The 15,963-nt window shown below is 45.4% G+C and overlaps 1 protein-coding gene across 3 annotated transcripts in view; it reads left to right on the forward strand.

Annotated features, from left to right (window-relative positions):
• Positions 1 to 206: 206 nt before the first annotated feature.
• LOC147013172 (uncharacterized) overlaps positions 207 to 15,963 on the forward strand; it is a 55,135-nt gene continuing 39,378 nt past the window's right edge. Inside the window, exon 1 of one of the 3 annotated variants that reach the window (XM_085854826.1) lies at positions 207 to 276. In XM_085854826.1, coding sequence (XP_085710952.1) covers positions 228 to 276 — 49 coding nt within the window. In that variant the 5' untranslated portion in view covers positions 207 to 227. Of the gene's footprint in view, positions 277 to 9,068; positions 9,335 to 15,963 lie in introns of those variants that run through there. The other 2 variants (XM_085854827.1, XM_085854828.1) reach the window with 2 other exon arrangements.

Below are 15,963 nucleotides of genomic sequence, written 5' to 3' on the forward strand. Positions count from 1 at the left end.
ATCAGGACTGATACATATAGGCCAAGATAATTATATATATATATATATATATATATTTTTTTTTTTTCATGGATATAATATGAACTCTTTGATTATATACACTTAGAGGTAGCTTTGAGCTGTGCATTCTGGTTTTGATTTCCGACGCATTATAAATTGTCTAACAAAGCGCCCTCTTTCGGCTGAATGGAAAAAAAAAGTACACATTTGTAAGTTGGATTTGAGTGATGGCGAATATGCGGCTGGGGCTGGTGTGTATTCTCACAGCATATGCTGGTAAGATCGTGTCTTCACGTGAGATCATATTTTCAGATCATTTGAAACTTGATCATTATTGTGACCTTGTGATAATGTTTGTTGTGTTCATAACGTTCTCCGACACAGAAATGTGTTTCGGAACAATAGGAGTTCATTTATTTTACTGGTTAACTGTAATCGTGGGCCGAGGGTAAGTCGCGGGCGATTGCCAACGGTAAGCCCGGAGAGGCATAACAGTGGTCATAAAGGTTATTATGCATCTTTTGTAAGAGTTTTCTTTTCAGCAACTTCCAGGGTTTGTCAAATCCTGTGTGTACTTTTGATAAATCACATTTGAGTAAATTAAATCACATTGTGAAGATATTTGATTTGTCATTAGAAGCAGTAAAGAACTAGTAGCCACATCCGGATTCTGATCTTCACCAACAACTAATCACTTTGTCTTTGTCCCACACCCAACCTGTCCACCAAGTTTCAGTGGAATCTGGCCTTAACTTTTAGAGGCATCATGCTCACAAACAAACAGACAAACAGAAAGGAGTGAAAACATAACCTTTGGTAGCGGAGGTAATGAATGAAAGAAAGAAAAAAATACATGGAAAACTTTTCTTACCAAATACTCTTCAGTCTGGGGTGGCGGATAAATAAGGACAATGCATTTTCTTAACCAAACGATCAGAGAGATATACTAACCGCCGGGGGAAAGGCGTTGAAGAGAATTGTTCTGAAGTTTCGGCTTGGTCCCTTCTACCTCTTACTTTGAAGGGCTCACCTGAAAGGCCGTTTCCCAATGCGGTAGCACACTTCTCTCAACATTTGATTGAGAAAATTAATTATCCAAGTAAGAAAATTACTTTGTAAAAATTGGATTTGTAAAATTCCAATATATAATGTCATAATATAGACGTGAAAGTTATTTTGAACCCAATATTTAAAATATTCTTATTTTATACTACGACGAGGAGAGTACTCACCTCCTGGGTGGGTCGAGTTTGTGCATGACTTGCTGAAAAAAGATGTATCGTCTGTTTTTTGCAAGAAGACTATCTGATGTTTGCATGGTGTGTGCCTAAAAGGTTCTGAATGGTCTCAAGCAGGGGTCGGGAACATGTGGCTCGCGAGCCAGGTATGGCTCTTTTGATGATTGCATCTGGCTTGCAGATAAAATTGGAGTTTGAAACTTTCAAAGCTTGAAACTCCCAATATAAAGCCCAAAGCTTTACCTATAGTTTGAATGGTGTCGTGCTTCATTCACGTGCAGGGCTGAACTTGGCAGAAGGAGAGAAGTAAAAACGCCTCCGAATTGGCTGAAGCGGTTTTTGTTTTGTCCAGTCATGCGGCCGAGGCGACGAGTGATTTCGGTTCCTCCAATGACGTGCCGCCGCCGAGACGCGTCACGGAATTCATCTCGACCAATCACGCGCCACCGCTGAGGCGACAGCATCCCAGAGTCGGCCGGCCGCGCCTCTCGAATATATAAGCCCGTGCGCAGGCCAGCCAGACTCACTATTTGCCAAGCCTCAGTTGGGTCAACATCTCCCTCTCTCTCTCACTTGCTCAAAGCTAACCCTTCGACGAAGAAGATGGCGAAAAGAAAAAAAAGATGAGGAGTATCGTACATTTCAGGACGAATGGGCCGAAGAATTCGCCTTTGTGGAGAGAGCAGGTTCTGTGGTGTGTCTAATTTGCAATGACAAAATTGCATCGATGAAACGGTCGAATATAAAGCGGCACTTCGACACGCGCCATGCTACCTTTGCATCAAAATACCCTGCGGGAGACAGCAGAAAGAAAGCGTGCCAAGAGCTACTGAGCAGGGTGCAAGCCAGCCAGCAGCAACTCCGCGTATGGACCCGGCAAGGTGACTATAATTCCGCTCGCTTTGCTGGATCTTGAGCAATAGTGAGGAACGGAAAACCATTCACAGATGGCTAGTATGTTCATGAACTAAAACGTTCATGCTGGATGTAGCCAATGAACTTTTTGATGATCTTCTGAACAAAGACAAGATAATCAAACGGATACAAGACATGCCACGGAGTAAGGGAGGTGCACCTCGTTTGAGGTGCAATAAAATTGTACATTTCTTTCCTCAAAACGGTACATGAGCCCTGTATAAACATATTGAGTGATGTGAGGTGAAACATATGGCCGTGATTTCTGGGCAGCTGGAGGGAAAGGTGAGGCCTAGCTAAATGGTGGTGCTTATGACCAACCCAGTCACATAAAAACAGCTCCATGCAGTATAGTCGGGTCAATTTATAACAAACAACCACTAAACCCACAACAAATTGCAACAAAAGGTTTCTCAGTGGTTTTCATTCCTCCTGGATATACTGATCAATAGAAAAAAAGTCTACCAAAATCTGACATCCGGAAATGGGTTAAAACAGTCGTTTTCAAGATGGCCACCACCAGACTTTGAAATAACTAAAACAGCTATAACTTCTTCAATAATTGTGATAAAAACATAATTGTTGTTTCTGGTCCATGGTTTTAATGGATCAGCAATCCACTGGTGTCAATAAAATTTAGATCTGATCAGTATTTAACCTGAAATCCAAGATGGCAGCAAAAAATGAAGGGCGTAAAATCAATAAAATCAATAAACTGGTGCCAAAATTGAAAGACATGCATTCGACCTCTCGAAGATAAGCACAAAGCTGAATGCATTTTCACCTTTCTCCTCTGATCCTACATTGAGAAATATCATAAATGGTATCATGGCAAGCGAAGACATCAACGTGCATGAATATGAAGCTGTTGGGAACAAAATCATCGAGAGAATGATTGAACGACCTGTGTTTTCCTTCTCCATCAAGAGGACAGAGAAAGCAAAGACCCTGGGAACTTCTAATGCTCTCCAGGTTGCTCCTCACAGAACCATCGACTCCAGTGTGCTATTCCAGCGATTCCTGGTGGTATCCCAGATAGGTGATTTGTCACTTGAGGACGTGATGAGTTTTGAGCTCAGTCCATACCCCCCATCCCTCTTTGAGGCCAACAAGATCTTGAGGAAGGCCGACAAACCTCAACTCGCTCAAGCCGCCAATGACCACTGTACCAAGGCACTGGCATGTGAAGGAGTACCTGCCACCACACCTTCAGCACACCTTAAGACTGAAAGGTATGTTCTTGATGGTGGATCCTTGCTGCACAAGCTCAAGTGGAAGAAGGGAGATACATATGGCAAAATAGCCAGAGCATATGCAGACTTCACAACAAAACACTATGGGACAGCAACTGTTATCTTTGATGGCTATGGTGCAGGCCCTTCGATAAAGGATAACACTCAGCAGAGACGGGGACAAGCCAACAGCTATCCGACTGTGAACTTCACCGGAGAAACTGAATTTGACGGAAAAAGAACAGTTCATGATCGTACCATCATGATGGCAAACCAAGTGGAGGAAACGCAAGTGAAGGACATAAATACAGCGCCGTTCTTTTCCCTGGCTTTGGATGAGTCAACAGACGTAAGCCATTTGTCGCAGTTCAGTGTGATTGCAAGATATGCTGCTGGTGATACACTGCGCGAAGAAAGTCTTGCTGTTCTGCCAATAAAAGGGTCCACAATAGGTGAGTATTTATTCAAGTCTTTCATGGAGTTCGCTCAAGAAAAAAAATCTGCCAATGGATAAACTTATCTCAGTGTGTACTGATGGTGCTCCGTGTATGGTGGGGAAAAACAAAGGATTTGTGGCGCTTCTCCGTGAACATGAAAATAGACCCATTCTAAGTTTCCATTGCATTCTACACCAGGAGGCACTTTGTGCTCAGATGTGTGATGGGCAGCTTGGCGAAGTGATGTCGCTGGTCATTCGTGTGATCAACTTTATTGTTGCACGAGCCTTAAATCGTCGCCAGTTTAAAACACTGCTGGATGAAGTTGGAAATAACTATCACGGTCTGCTTTTGCACAGCAATGTGCGTTGGTTGTCAAGAGGGAAGGTGCTTAGCCGTTTTGCGGCTTGCCTGAACGAAATCCGGACTTTCCTTGAAATGAAAGGAATTGAGCATCCTGAGCTAGCCGAAACTGAGTGGCTCCTCAAGTTTTACTATCTCGTGGATATGACTGAACATCTGAACCAGCTCAACGTGAAAATGCAAGGCATTGGAAATACAGTGTTATCCCTTCAACAAGCTGTGTTTGGTTTTGAAAACAAGCTGGAGCTCTTTATCATGGATCTTGAAACAGGTTGTTTACTACATTTTGAAAAACTGAGACAATTTAAAGATGCATGCACAGGAAGTGAGCCCACTCAAAACTTTGATCTCCACCAGTTAGTTGGCTTCACATCCAGTCTCCTACAGTCATTCAAAGCACGCTTTGGAGAATTTCGTGAGCACACTCGTCTTTTTAAGTTCATCACCCATCCAAACGAGTGTTCACTGAACACAGCCGACCTGAGTTACATTCCTGGTGTCTCCGTCAGAGATTTTGAAGCAGAAGTGGCTGACCTGAAGGCCTCAGACATGTGTGTGAATAAGTTCAAGTCACTGAATGAAGATTTGGAAAGAATCGCACGACAGAAAGCGGAGTTGGCGAGCAAGCACATGTGCAAAGAAATGAAAAAACTTCAACCCGAAGACCAGCTGATTATCAAAACTTGGAACGCGCTTCCTGTCACATACCACACACTGCAGCGTGTGAGTATTGCTGTATTAACCTTGTTTGGATCTACGTATGCATGTGAGCAGTCATTCTCACATCTTAAAAACATCAAGTCCAACCTACTATTACGTCTAACGGATGAAAGCCTCAACGCTTGCATGAAGCTTAACCTCACCAAGTACCAACCAGACTACAAAGCCATCAGCAAATTCATGCAGCACCAGAAGTCCCATTAATGGTGAGTATTATAACATTATTTAAAAGAATAAATTCAGAGGCTTATTATACTCACATTTAGTTGAATTCAGTCTTAAAATATATTATATGGCTCTCACTGAAATAGATTTCCAAATATTTTGCTTTCATGGCTCTCCGAGTCAAAAACGTTCCCGACCCCTGGTCTAAATGGTACATTCTAATCGTAGTTAGGGTCCAAGGGGTTGAAAGGGTCTAATCTCTCAACCATGAAAAAAGGGTCTAAAAATATCTAAGTGGTCTTAAGCTCCAAATGGTCAAGGGTCCAAGCTGTCTAACATGTCTAAAGGGTGTAAAGGGTCTAAATGGTGTTGAGGTCTAAGGCGTTCAAAGGGAGTCAAGGGACTTCAGGGGTGTAAAGGTCTAAATGGTATATGGGGTTTAAAGGTTCTAGAGTCTAAAGGGTATCAGAGGTCTAAAGGGTGAAGGTGTCTAAAGTTTCAAAAGGGTCATAAGGGGTTTTTTATTTCTTCAGGAGTCTTGAGGGGTTTTAAGGATCATGGGGATCTTAAGGGTCTTGGGAGATCTTATGGGTCTTTAGGGTCATGGGAATGATCATAAGGATCATAAGAATCTTGGTATCTTGGGGGACTTGAGGGTCTTGGGGGGTATTTAGGGTCTTAAGGTCTTAACCCTTCCTCTCACAGGACATCCCCGACTCCTTAGTGTCTCTTCCCGGTTATTGTCTCCCCCAAAGTGATAGGTCTGAACAACGCCTCAGCGGCAGAGTTGCACTTTGCATCAATAACTCAATTTCTCATTGCCCTTGAACAACTTGCCTTCTCTTCCTAAAAGGCAAATCTGACCAAAGGCAATCGCAGTACATTCCAAAAGGTCCACAACAAGTGTGTGTCCACTCTTAGGAGAGCCAGAAAACAACATCTGTCCAACCTCAAGAATGAACTTTCAAACTTACCTGCCTCCTCTAAAACCTGGTGGCACCTTGTTAAGTCCATCTCTGGTGTATGCTCCCCGTCCATCTCTTCCCTCTCTTCAAATTGCACCACTCTGCTTGTGAGAAGGCCTAATTCCTCAATTCTGTGTTTGCTTCCAAATCTCGAGTCCCCAACATTCACTCTCAGTACCCATCCTTCCATGTTATTCCCAACAGCTCTGTTCCCAACCTGAGAAAGTTCTTTCAACCCTCAACTCTGAAAGCTATTGGACCAGACGGCATCAGCTCACATGTCCTAAAAACCTACTCTACTGCTCTTGCACATCCCCTCTCTCTGCCCTTTTCACCCTGTCATTAGCAGGGAAGTCAGTCAACCATCACAGCATTACATTAAAAGGTGCAAAAAATTATCCCCTTAACTACAGACCAATTAACTTATGACATCAAATTCCGTGAAGCTTTCTGGTTTGTGGAAGTATTGGAAACAAAGTATAGTGTGATGATCTGACAAACCTATGGGCGAGGTAATTTACACATGTCCATGGAAGTCACCAATGTTAGTAATAATCTGATCCAACACATTGGTTCTTCGAGTTGATTCATCAACCACTGAATTATTTCCAGTGGTTATCAGACAGGAAAGGAGCTTTTGAATATTAAGATGATTAAAATTATCTCCAAGTAAAACAAAACCAGCATCACAATACTTTGTTGATAAGATGTCAACAGTAGACAAGATGTGCTCTGTCAATTGCACTTCTATCAGGTTGTCCGCTTTTTGGGAGTAGATCACTGCACAAAAGATACATGAAATCGATCTTGGCAGGCGTGTGGGACGCAGTTTGAGCCACGTAACTTCCAAGTTTGGAGGAACCGTTACTTTATTGGGCTGAGATGGATTCAAGTGATTTACTTTACGTAAACTCCCACACCTCCTCCGATTTGGTTAACTCTGCACTTGACAAACATTGCATAGCCCAGTATGGTAACGAGTTCCAGGGGCATGTCATGCTTGAACCATGTCTCAGTAATGGTGCAAACATAGATGTTCCAGTCGAGGGTAACAGTTGAAAGCTCATCAAACTTATTACAGGCAGACTGTACATTGCACAAAAGGAATGAAGGGAGAGTCGTAGTCAAGTGTGGTTTTGATGGAGTGATAGGAAGTACCACTAAATTACTAAAGATAACTGCCTGCACTTTGCTGGCAGAACTTCTTCGAGAAAAAGCAATTGTTAGTAGAGCTTGGGCACATGGCCTGCGTTTAGCCTTCTGTGACCCAGCTCAAACTCCCCTATAAGTTGGAGACATTCATTGCAACTGAAACTCTGATCAAATTCCAAGTGATTAGAGGAATCATTGCTCCGATATTCATCGTACAACATAATCGATATCATCATTCCAATATTCAACAATTGTTTACGGTCATAATTATAAGCATTGCTGGAAAATTGATGTTGAAGACCAGAACACGATGGGGAATAGTGTGGCTGAGGTTGAATGTAAATGTCACCGAAATGCAGCAAGTTTGAAGAATAGTACAAAAGTTGGTGTGGAAATGAAATCAAAGAGGAGATGTGAAGTCACACTTGCAAAATGGAAAGTTGATCAGAGAAAAATGGCAGCCTATTAAAGGTCCCCTGACATGCCAAAGTACATAAATTTAACTTATATATGTCCTAGAGAAGTTTTTCATCTTGATTTCAGATCTGACAATGTTTTTTCACAAAACTCATTCTGTAAAATGTAAAGTTAAAAAAACAAACGTCTTCGGGAACGCCCCTAAAAATTCTCCTGAAAGGGGCGTAACCCACATGACGTCAACTACAGGATTACAAAGGCTGCACGATAATTACTCCGGTTGGTGGTCTACGTGATTGCCTTCCTGTGTGTTTCCACATTAGATTGGTCGACTCAATCGCTTCATTCATTTCTGCTTTAAAAAAATCGAACATTTGGTTTTGAATAATGGATGGGATGGACTTTCATTTGTCTGGTAGCGACAAATGTGAGTGTGAGAGAAATGAAGGATTTTCGTCTGAATCACATGGAGAATTGTCGGATAACGTAGTCGCGGGAGGTGAAGTTCAGGCAGCTGGAAATGAAATACGGCCTTAGCGGTTCGAGCCGGAAGCAGGACAAGCAGAGGAAAATGGCGATGAAATTCCTGGAGTTCATGATGATCGGGAGGACATCGAAGGAAGACTCGGAAATAACACCTGGTTAGACTAAATCCTATTCGTAATTCAATAATGTAAATTCGACTTGCATACTGCTCGATATCAGAAATATTTCAGTGAGGTGACGTGACCAGCGCAGCGCAGCGGACGTTGCTTCACAGCGAATTAATCAAAAACAAGGCCGGTGCATGTCATCGGCCGTATCTCTCCGCGCATAAAACAAAGCAACCTCGCTGTCCGGATACGATGAAAACTTGTGTGCAGAACACACCTTGCGATACAATTGTCTCGAGTAATCCGATAAATCTGACGTTCTGTTGCATTTTTATTTATTTTATTCCTACTGTCGTCATGTAGCACCAGCAGAAAACAATGAAGAAAAGAGAATAATAAAAGAAAGCTACAGCACGTCAGATTTATCGGACTAGTCAGACGGACAACGGATTTATCGCACTCGTCAAGACTCTCGAGTTGACAAGTAACTTGTATTAGCATGCACACAATGTATAAGTCAATGCGTAAGAGTCCCGAGGCTATGAGGCCGTGTAATAGGACAGATAAATTTGTCTTTCATAGTTGTGCCAACATTTTTTTCCCTTTTCTTTTATTACAGCATTTTGGCTAAATATTAATGAATAGCAAGCCAATGGAAGCAGTACCTTCACTTTAGAATAAACCCATGTATGTCGAGTGCAGCCATACCTGGCTTGCATGTATGTGGAATCGTACCCATCCCAGCAGGCTGGTTTCAACGAACAATTCAATAAGCTGCAAAATGTGGGTGCAGGTTTTTCACATTGATTGATTTTAAAACTATCTCCTTGCGCCTTGAAATGATGCAATATTAATGGTTAGTATTTTACTTGTATGTCCCTTTATTTATTTATTTTTTAATGGAAAGGTTCAACAGTCACATTTTATATTTTGTGTACATGGTATAGCCCTTTATTGTGCATACATGTATTGGATTTGTACACGACTACGACAAGGTAGTAAAGGGATAAATAATTGCCTCGTGATTGTTGTGCATACACGGCTCAGAAGCAGAATTTCTTGTCTCTGTGTGTGAGGAATGAGGGGAGAAGTATACCCTGGGAGAACCATGACAACCAGAATTCACCCCAGGACCAGGTATATTTAATAAACAAATAGCACGTGGGGAGGGGAATATATAAGAAGCAATAAGAACAAACTACCAGTACATAATAAATAAACAATCCTCTTAACTACTAGAGTCACGGGTCTAAACAGTTACGTTTAATCCCCCCCCCCCCCGACCTAATTGTGGTGGACGGGCGGTTAACACCGACCAGGCCCGAATAGCCGAGCGGTTTTCCTTAGGAGGCGGACATGTGATCCTCAGAGATAATCGTGCAGGAGTGGCATTGGCGGCATTGGCAGAGCGACGGAAGCACAGATGGATGTTCAGCACAAGGGTTTATACTCGAATCCCACGACAAATACACGGACACAGCAACTTAAAATAGACATGGATTTAATGAAAATAGACAAATATTTACAAGGGATGATTATTCATAATGTAATTATACGTGAATAAACTAAGGTCTAAAGTCGAGGCACCTCTACACACAGACTTAAATACTGACAAGGGGAAAATGAAATGAAAGAAAGTCCTCCTTTTATTCTGGCACTGAGCTTGGTCCAGAGATCACGAATGCAGAAAACCAAACTGAAACAAATGAATAAATAATTAACATCCACTTTGGAATTGAGGGGCTTCGTCCTGCATGGGTAGACATGCCCAAAATGGCACCGAGCTGCTCTCTCGCAGTGGGAAATGCACGTGAGGAAATTCGTGAAGCAGTATTCAATGCCGAGGCTCAGAGACTGCCGTGCGGCTTCCCCGTCGATCATGCTTGCCGATACGCTCTCTGCAGAACGACACTGCTCCTTTCGGTGACATACATGAGGCTTCAAGGTTCATCTCTCACGACCAGCCAAGAGTTAATGGCCAGCGTCTTGCTCAGTATGTAAGCCAATTCACAGCACGACACGAGAATAACACAGCCATTTTGTCGTGCTACGAGGAGAGCAAAGCAAGATCCTCCATCCCAGCCACATCCCTCTCACAACTACTCCTGCCAACCTCACCCTTGTTCTACCTCTGGGTGTGGCTTGCTGGCACAAAACCCGGGAAGGCAGGGCTTCTGCCTGCTCGGCACATTTTGCTTGCTTGTTGTTATGGTTGTGGTCGTTATAAAAATTGTAACTCCTTAATGGCTGGATTGTAAATGCAAAAACATAGGAATAGGTCACAGGGGGTAATCAAATACTGGGGAACTTGGCCTTAATCCCTGTCTAATTAACACTGCACCACCCCCTGTGTGGTGACAAGTAACACTTAAGCTCACAGTTTCTCAACTTAATTACATAGAGATATCTCCTAAACATCCACAGACCAAACAACTCTATTGAATCCTAACTTTCCTATGAAATTCCTCCATATACCCCGACAACCATAACAATATAATGGTCGTAGGATTCTAACCACACCGCCAAACGACCAGGACGAGAAGTCGCCGCATCCACTGGTAATTTCCATTCTAGTCAGTGGTTTAAAAACTACGTGCCATTCCAAATCTTCCCTCCCATATTTGGCCAAGCGATGCTGAATGGTAGTTTGGTTTGAACTAATGGGGCCTCATCGCACCATTTCCCAATTTCCCACATAAATTTTACATGCCGAATTAACTAACATGCAACTGAGCCCCCGTTCCCTCAGTGATCACAAAACAGGTTCTCATTAACAAAGGATTTATTCACAAGACAAGCGAGGCGGAGAGAGAAAGAGGGAAACATGATTGCATGTGCAGAAAACCAAACTGAAACAAATGAATAAACAAGAAAATGAGCAATCAGAGTTTGCAGACCCTCACCAGGACTTCTTTTGAGTGGTGTATTTTTTATAGGTTTTAGGGTAAATCCAATATGGCTGCCAAACCATGTGACCTATGATATCATATGTGTGAACCTTTTGTTCCTCATAGACAGGTGATCATACGTGTAAAGTTTTGCCTCCATTTGTTCAGCCACTTCAGAGAAGAAGATTTTTGAAGGTTTTTTTTTTAAATAAAAAAAAGCAATATGGCTGCCAAATCACATTACCAATGACATCATTAATTTCTACATTTATCTACAGATATGACGTTCTACATTTGCAATTATGACGCCTTAACGAGGGTATATAGCCTGCGGGCTATATACCAGGTGGTATAGCCTGCGGGCCTGCGGGGCAGGGCATGATGGTGGGGGAGTGGTCGGCGTGATCATCGTGTCTGCCAGGGATATAAGGAGTGCGCGCCGCCTGAGGCGTCGTAGTGGGTGCCGTAGTCGCCACGGCTTGTGTGTGTATTGAGTACGTAATAAAGGAGAGCTGCGGGCAAAGTACGCCCGCGCTCCCGCTTGTGCAACACAGCCGGGCTCGACTGTTCCTCCGCTCGTGTCTGCCTTCTAAGCGCCCCTACCATGACACTACAGTTGGCTGACGAGGATGGTTGAATACGGACTTATGCCCGTTTTCGACAAGGATGTTCGGATCGGCGTGTGCAGTTGGCTGGGTTCGGAGCGGCAGCGAGTAACTCAGCGCACCCCACGCGGTTCGAGGTTCCGGAGGAGTACGCATCGCGAAGAGCGTATCGCAGATTCGCTCGCCACACGCACAGGCTCCGGAGCCAGGAGGCTCGCCAGCGCGGCCAGCTCAGGCATGACAGGAAGTCGGGGCACGGCGCACGGACGCGTGCCCGCCTTCGTCGGAGTCGACTTCGGTCACGTCGAGTGGACATCGGCCGCGCTTGGAGGTCGTTTTATTGAGGCACGACAAATCTGGGGAATGATTTCTGCAAGGCCACGGCTAAAGAACGAGGACACGCATTTCGGCTCAGACGCGGCGTTGGACGTCGCGCAAGCTCTGAGGAATGTCCGGGGTCTCGATGGTCGGTGCGCAGCGGATGATCCGGGGGTCAGCGCGATGTGCCAGGCGCGCACGGCCGCGCGCACGGTCTGCGGCGCGGGTCGTGGACGAGCGTTGCAATGCGATCACTCGGACGGCGGTCTGAGCACTCGGGGACGTCTACGGTGTGTGTGCCGAGAGTCATCGCCCATCATAACAGTCATTGATGGTGGTGTGCGAAGCGATCCTTCCGTCCCGGGTCGAGACCTACTGCCGGTACGGTGTTCGGTGCATGGCGTACACGGTAACGCCCTGGATCGAGTTTTGCAGCCTGGGCACAGAGATCCCAGCGACCCGGAGCAGGAGATGCTGCCGATGTTAAACCTGCCTTCAATTGGTCCGGAGGTGACAAGATCAGTGGCAGGGGAGGTTGCGGTGACCGGGATACTGATGCTGCCCATGTTGAGCCTGGTTTCAGTTGGTCCGACGGTGACAGGACCGATGCCAGTGGAGGTCGAAGTGGTCGGGGCACTGATCGGGTGTCGAGTTGAGTCCACTCGTGCTGCCCTCGCATTGCACACGTACACCGGCGAAGCGGTTGCACCGCGTGCAGTGGCCGACGTCTCGGGGCTCTACCGGGGTCGAAGCGCCCTACTCTCGGTGTTTGTGGTGCGAGGGGAGGGGCCCGCCCTTTTGGGTCTGGGCTGGTTGACGCACCTCGGGCTGGATCTCCAGTTCGTACCTCCAGGTGTGCCGGTGCTTCCTTCGTTGCTTCCTTCGAGACCCGAGGGCGAGGTTCTGGTGGCAGGAGCCGCATCGATGCAACGGGAGCGGCCGTTCGTTGCTGCCTGCAACGGTGATGTGCGGTTCGGGAGCAACGGGAGCCGTGCCAGCTCTCGCGATGAGCTCTCGCGCTTCGCCTGCGTTCATGAGGCAATGCGCGCCTGTGTTGTTCGGGCAGTTTCAACGGGGAGTTGCGGCGAGCCCGTCGCGTTCAAGAAAGTCACGGTTCGCAACATCGAGACGACAACCAAGAGATGGACACGTGATGTGGTTTATGGGCTGCTGTTCATTGCGCGTTTGTTTTTCGTTGCTCGAGTGATGCGGTTTAATGGTATTGAAATAAATGCCGACAGTTCCTGTGTGAGAATAGAATTGGTTGAGATCAATCGATGGGATTTGCATTATGATCGATATGAGGTGGAGGCTTTGGGAGCGATGGTGGCGAATAAAGAGGTTTGGTTGGCCTCCCATTGCCCCGGGCCGCAGGTGGTTGCTTTGTCATGTGCAGGGATTTTATCGAAAGAACGCGCTGTATGAGAAAATGAGTTTGCAATTGTACCGACGATATTCTTATTGATTTATGACGAGCCTGTGGTTGAAGTGTGGTTTGAATGGAGTTGCTACCGTCTAACTGCCGTGTGGGTCTCGGAGATCGACTCGGAGCCAGGGCTGGTGCGCTGTTCAGCGTTACCCCCACCTCTGGTTTCGGCAAGGTCAGACGTGCCTGGCGCCTGGGACGCGGCTCTCTGTTTTCGCTCAAGGCCGTTTGGACATGTGTTGGCATCTCAACTGATTGTGGTGCGTGGGTTGTTGTGGGGCATTGGTTGCATCCAGCCAGCGGCGCTGTTCAGCGCCCCCACCCAAGGTCAATCGGGTCTGGCGCTGGCGCCACGGCTTCCAGACAGCGGGCTTCCGGCCTCGGAATGTTTATCTGCTTCAGGTCTAGCTGGGGGAGATGTGCCGCCTTGTGGGCCGGAGGCGTTTGATGGTGCCGGGGGAGGTTTGCTCGGGAGGTCGCCGCGACCTCGCCAAAGGCCATGTAAGCATGAGCCGCCTGGGGGCGCTTTTGCTGCGTAGTGCTGCTGTGCTTCTCGCCTTGCTGATTCATATCGGTAACGCGGTCAGAGTTTTGTAGGTGCATTCTGCAACTCAGTCTTCGGAACCTGGCCGTTGCAGCTTCACTCGCTCGCATCGACACGTTATATGATGTGATGTGCTTTTATACTTTGCTGTTTTCTTTTTTGTACCTTGTCTGCTTTGATACCGTGGTATTTCGTGCTGCTTATGCTTATTATGATGCTGATCATTTAATAATCATAGTTTTAGGAGGGAGGAGTGTGGTATAGCCTGCGGGCCTGCGGGGCAGGGCATGATGGTGGGGGAGTGGTCGGCGTGATCATCGTGTGTGCCAGGGATATAAGGAGTGTGCGCCGCCTGAGGCGTCGTAGTGGGTGCCGTAGTCGCCACGGCTTGTGTGTGTATTGAGTACGTAATAAAGGAGAGCTGCGGGCAAAGTACGCCCGCGCTCCCGCTTGTGCAACACAGCCGGGCTCGACTGTTCCTCCGCTCGTGTCTGCCTTCTAAGCGCCCCTACCACAACACTACAGCTATAACATCATAAAAAAATCACCCTCATTCCCCATGAGGAGTACTTGCCGTGTGCCAAGTTTCAATTTTTTCCTTGGTGCGGTTTCAGAGATACAGAGGCCCAAAGTTTTTTCCGTTTTTCCAATATGGCTGCCACACCACGTGACATATGACGTCATAATTATCAATAAAACACTCTACATAAGTAGTCGCACCAATGTTGAAAATTTCGTTTCAATCCGACAAGCGGTTGCGGAGAAAAACACAAAAGGTAATGGAAGGTCTACTGAAAGGTTCAGAGAGAAAATGTTATACCACTGTATCATGTCATCCCATATCCATACCCACGAGAAGAGTATATTTTTATCCCCATTAATCCTACCTGGCACAAACCTCTTACCTGCAAATTACTTTCTTTTCTGCCCAAGTATAAAAGGGTTAAAGAACAGGTAAGGGCCAGTGTGGCCCATTGAGGAATAGCACCGGGAGAGTGGTTCGTGAGGAAAGTGAGATGGCAGACTAATTAAACAGGTATTTTTCTTGAACTTTTACACAAGAACAGTTAGGAGAATTGCCAATAGCTGAGGGTGTCGATCAAGGAGGTGAGGAAGGGCTTTTACAGAAGATCCAGGTTGGAGTGGAGGAAGTAAAGGAACAGCTAGGAAATCTAAGAGTAGATAAAGCTCCGGGTCCAGATAATATTTACCCGAGAGTATTGATGGAGGTGGCTGAGCAGGTAAGCGAGATGTTAACGGATATTTTCAATAGTTCACTGGAGTCAGGATAGGTACTGGAGGATTGGAGAGTAGCAAATGTAACACCATTATTTCAGAAAGGATTCAGAGAAGAATTCGGAAACGATAGACCTGTTAGTTTGTCCTCAGTTGTGGGGAAGGTGTTGGAGACATTAATTAAGGATCAGATGAGAAAACATTTAAATAATTTCAAACTACTTAAAGGCAGCTAGCCAGCATGGGTTTACCAAAAGTAGGTCTTGCCTAACAAATAGATAAGTTGAAATTGGAATTAGATAGGTACCTAAAAGCATTTTAGATGGAAGAGTCATAGGGATATTGGCAGGACTTTTGAATAGCTCGAGTGTCGATGAGTGATTGTGTGCATCTGTGCAGAGTGTCGTGTCAGTGGGGGTATAGTCAAGGGACGGTGTGTGGTTGATGTGCGTTTCTCACCCAAGAACTGACTTCACCGACCTCCCCCTTCTGGAAAAAAATAACCACAAAAAATAAAATAAATTGCTTTTTAACTTTTTATTTGAATAATTAAAATAAATATATTTCCCCTTTTTATTTTGTCACCCTTGGGATATCCCTGGGCATGCCACATTGTCTCATGCACATTCCTCCCCTCATTCACCCAATGAAATTGCATCGTTTTGATGGATGAAATTGGTCTAGTGGTGATGTGGCACATGCATGATGGGCCGGATGGCCTCTTCCTACATTGTTTCCTTGTGTATCAT

Source organism: Eptatretus burgeri, chromosome 14 (assembly GCF_056783735.1).
Source record: "Eptatretus burgeri isolate ZD-2024b chromosome 14, Ebu_testis_v1, whole genome shotgun sequence".
Taxonomy (NCBI): domain Eukaryota; kingdom Metazoa; phylum Chordata; class Myxini; order Myxiniformes; family Myxinidae; genus Eptatretus; species Eptatretus burgeri.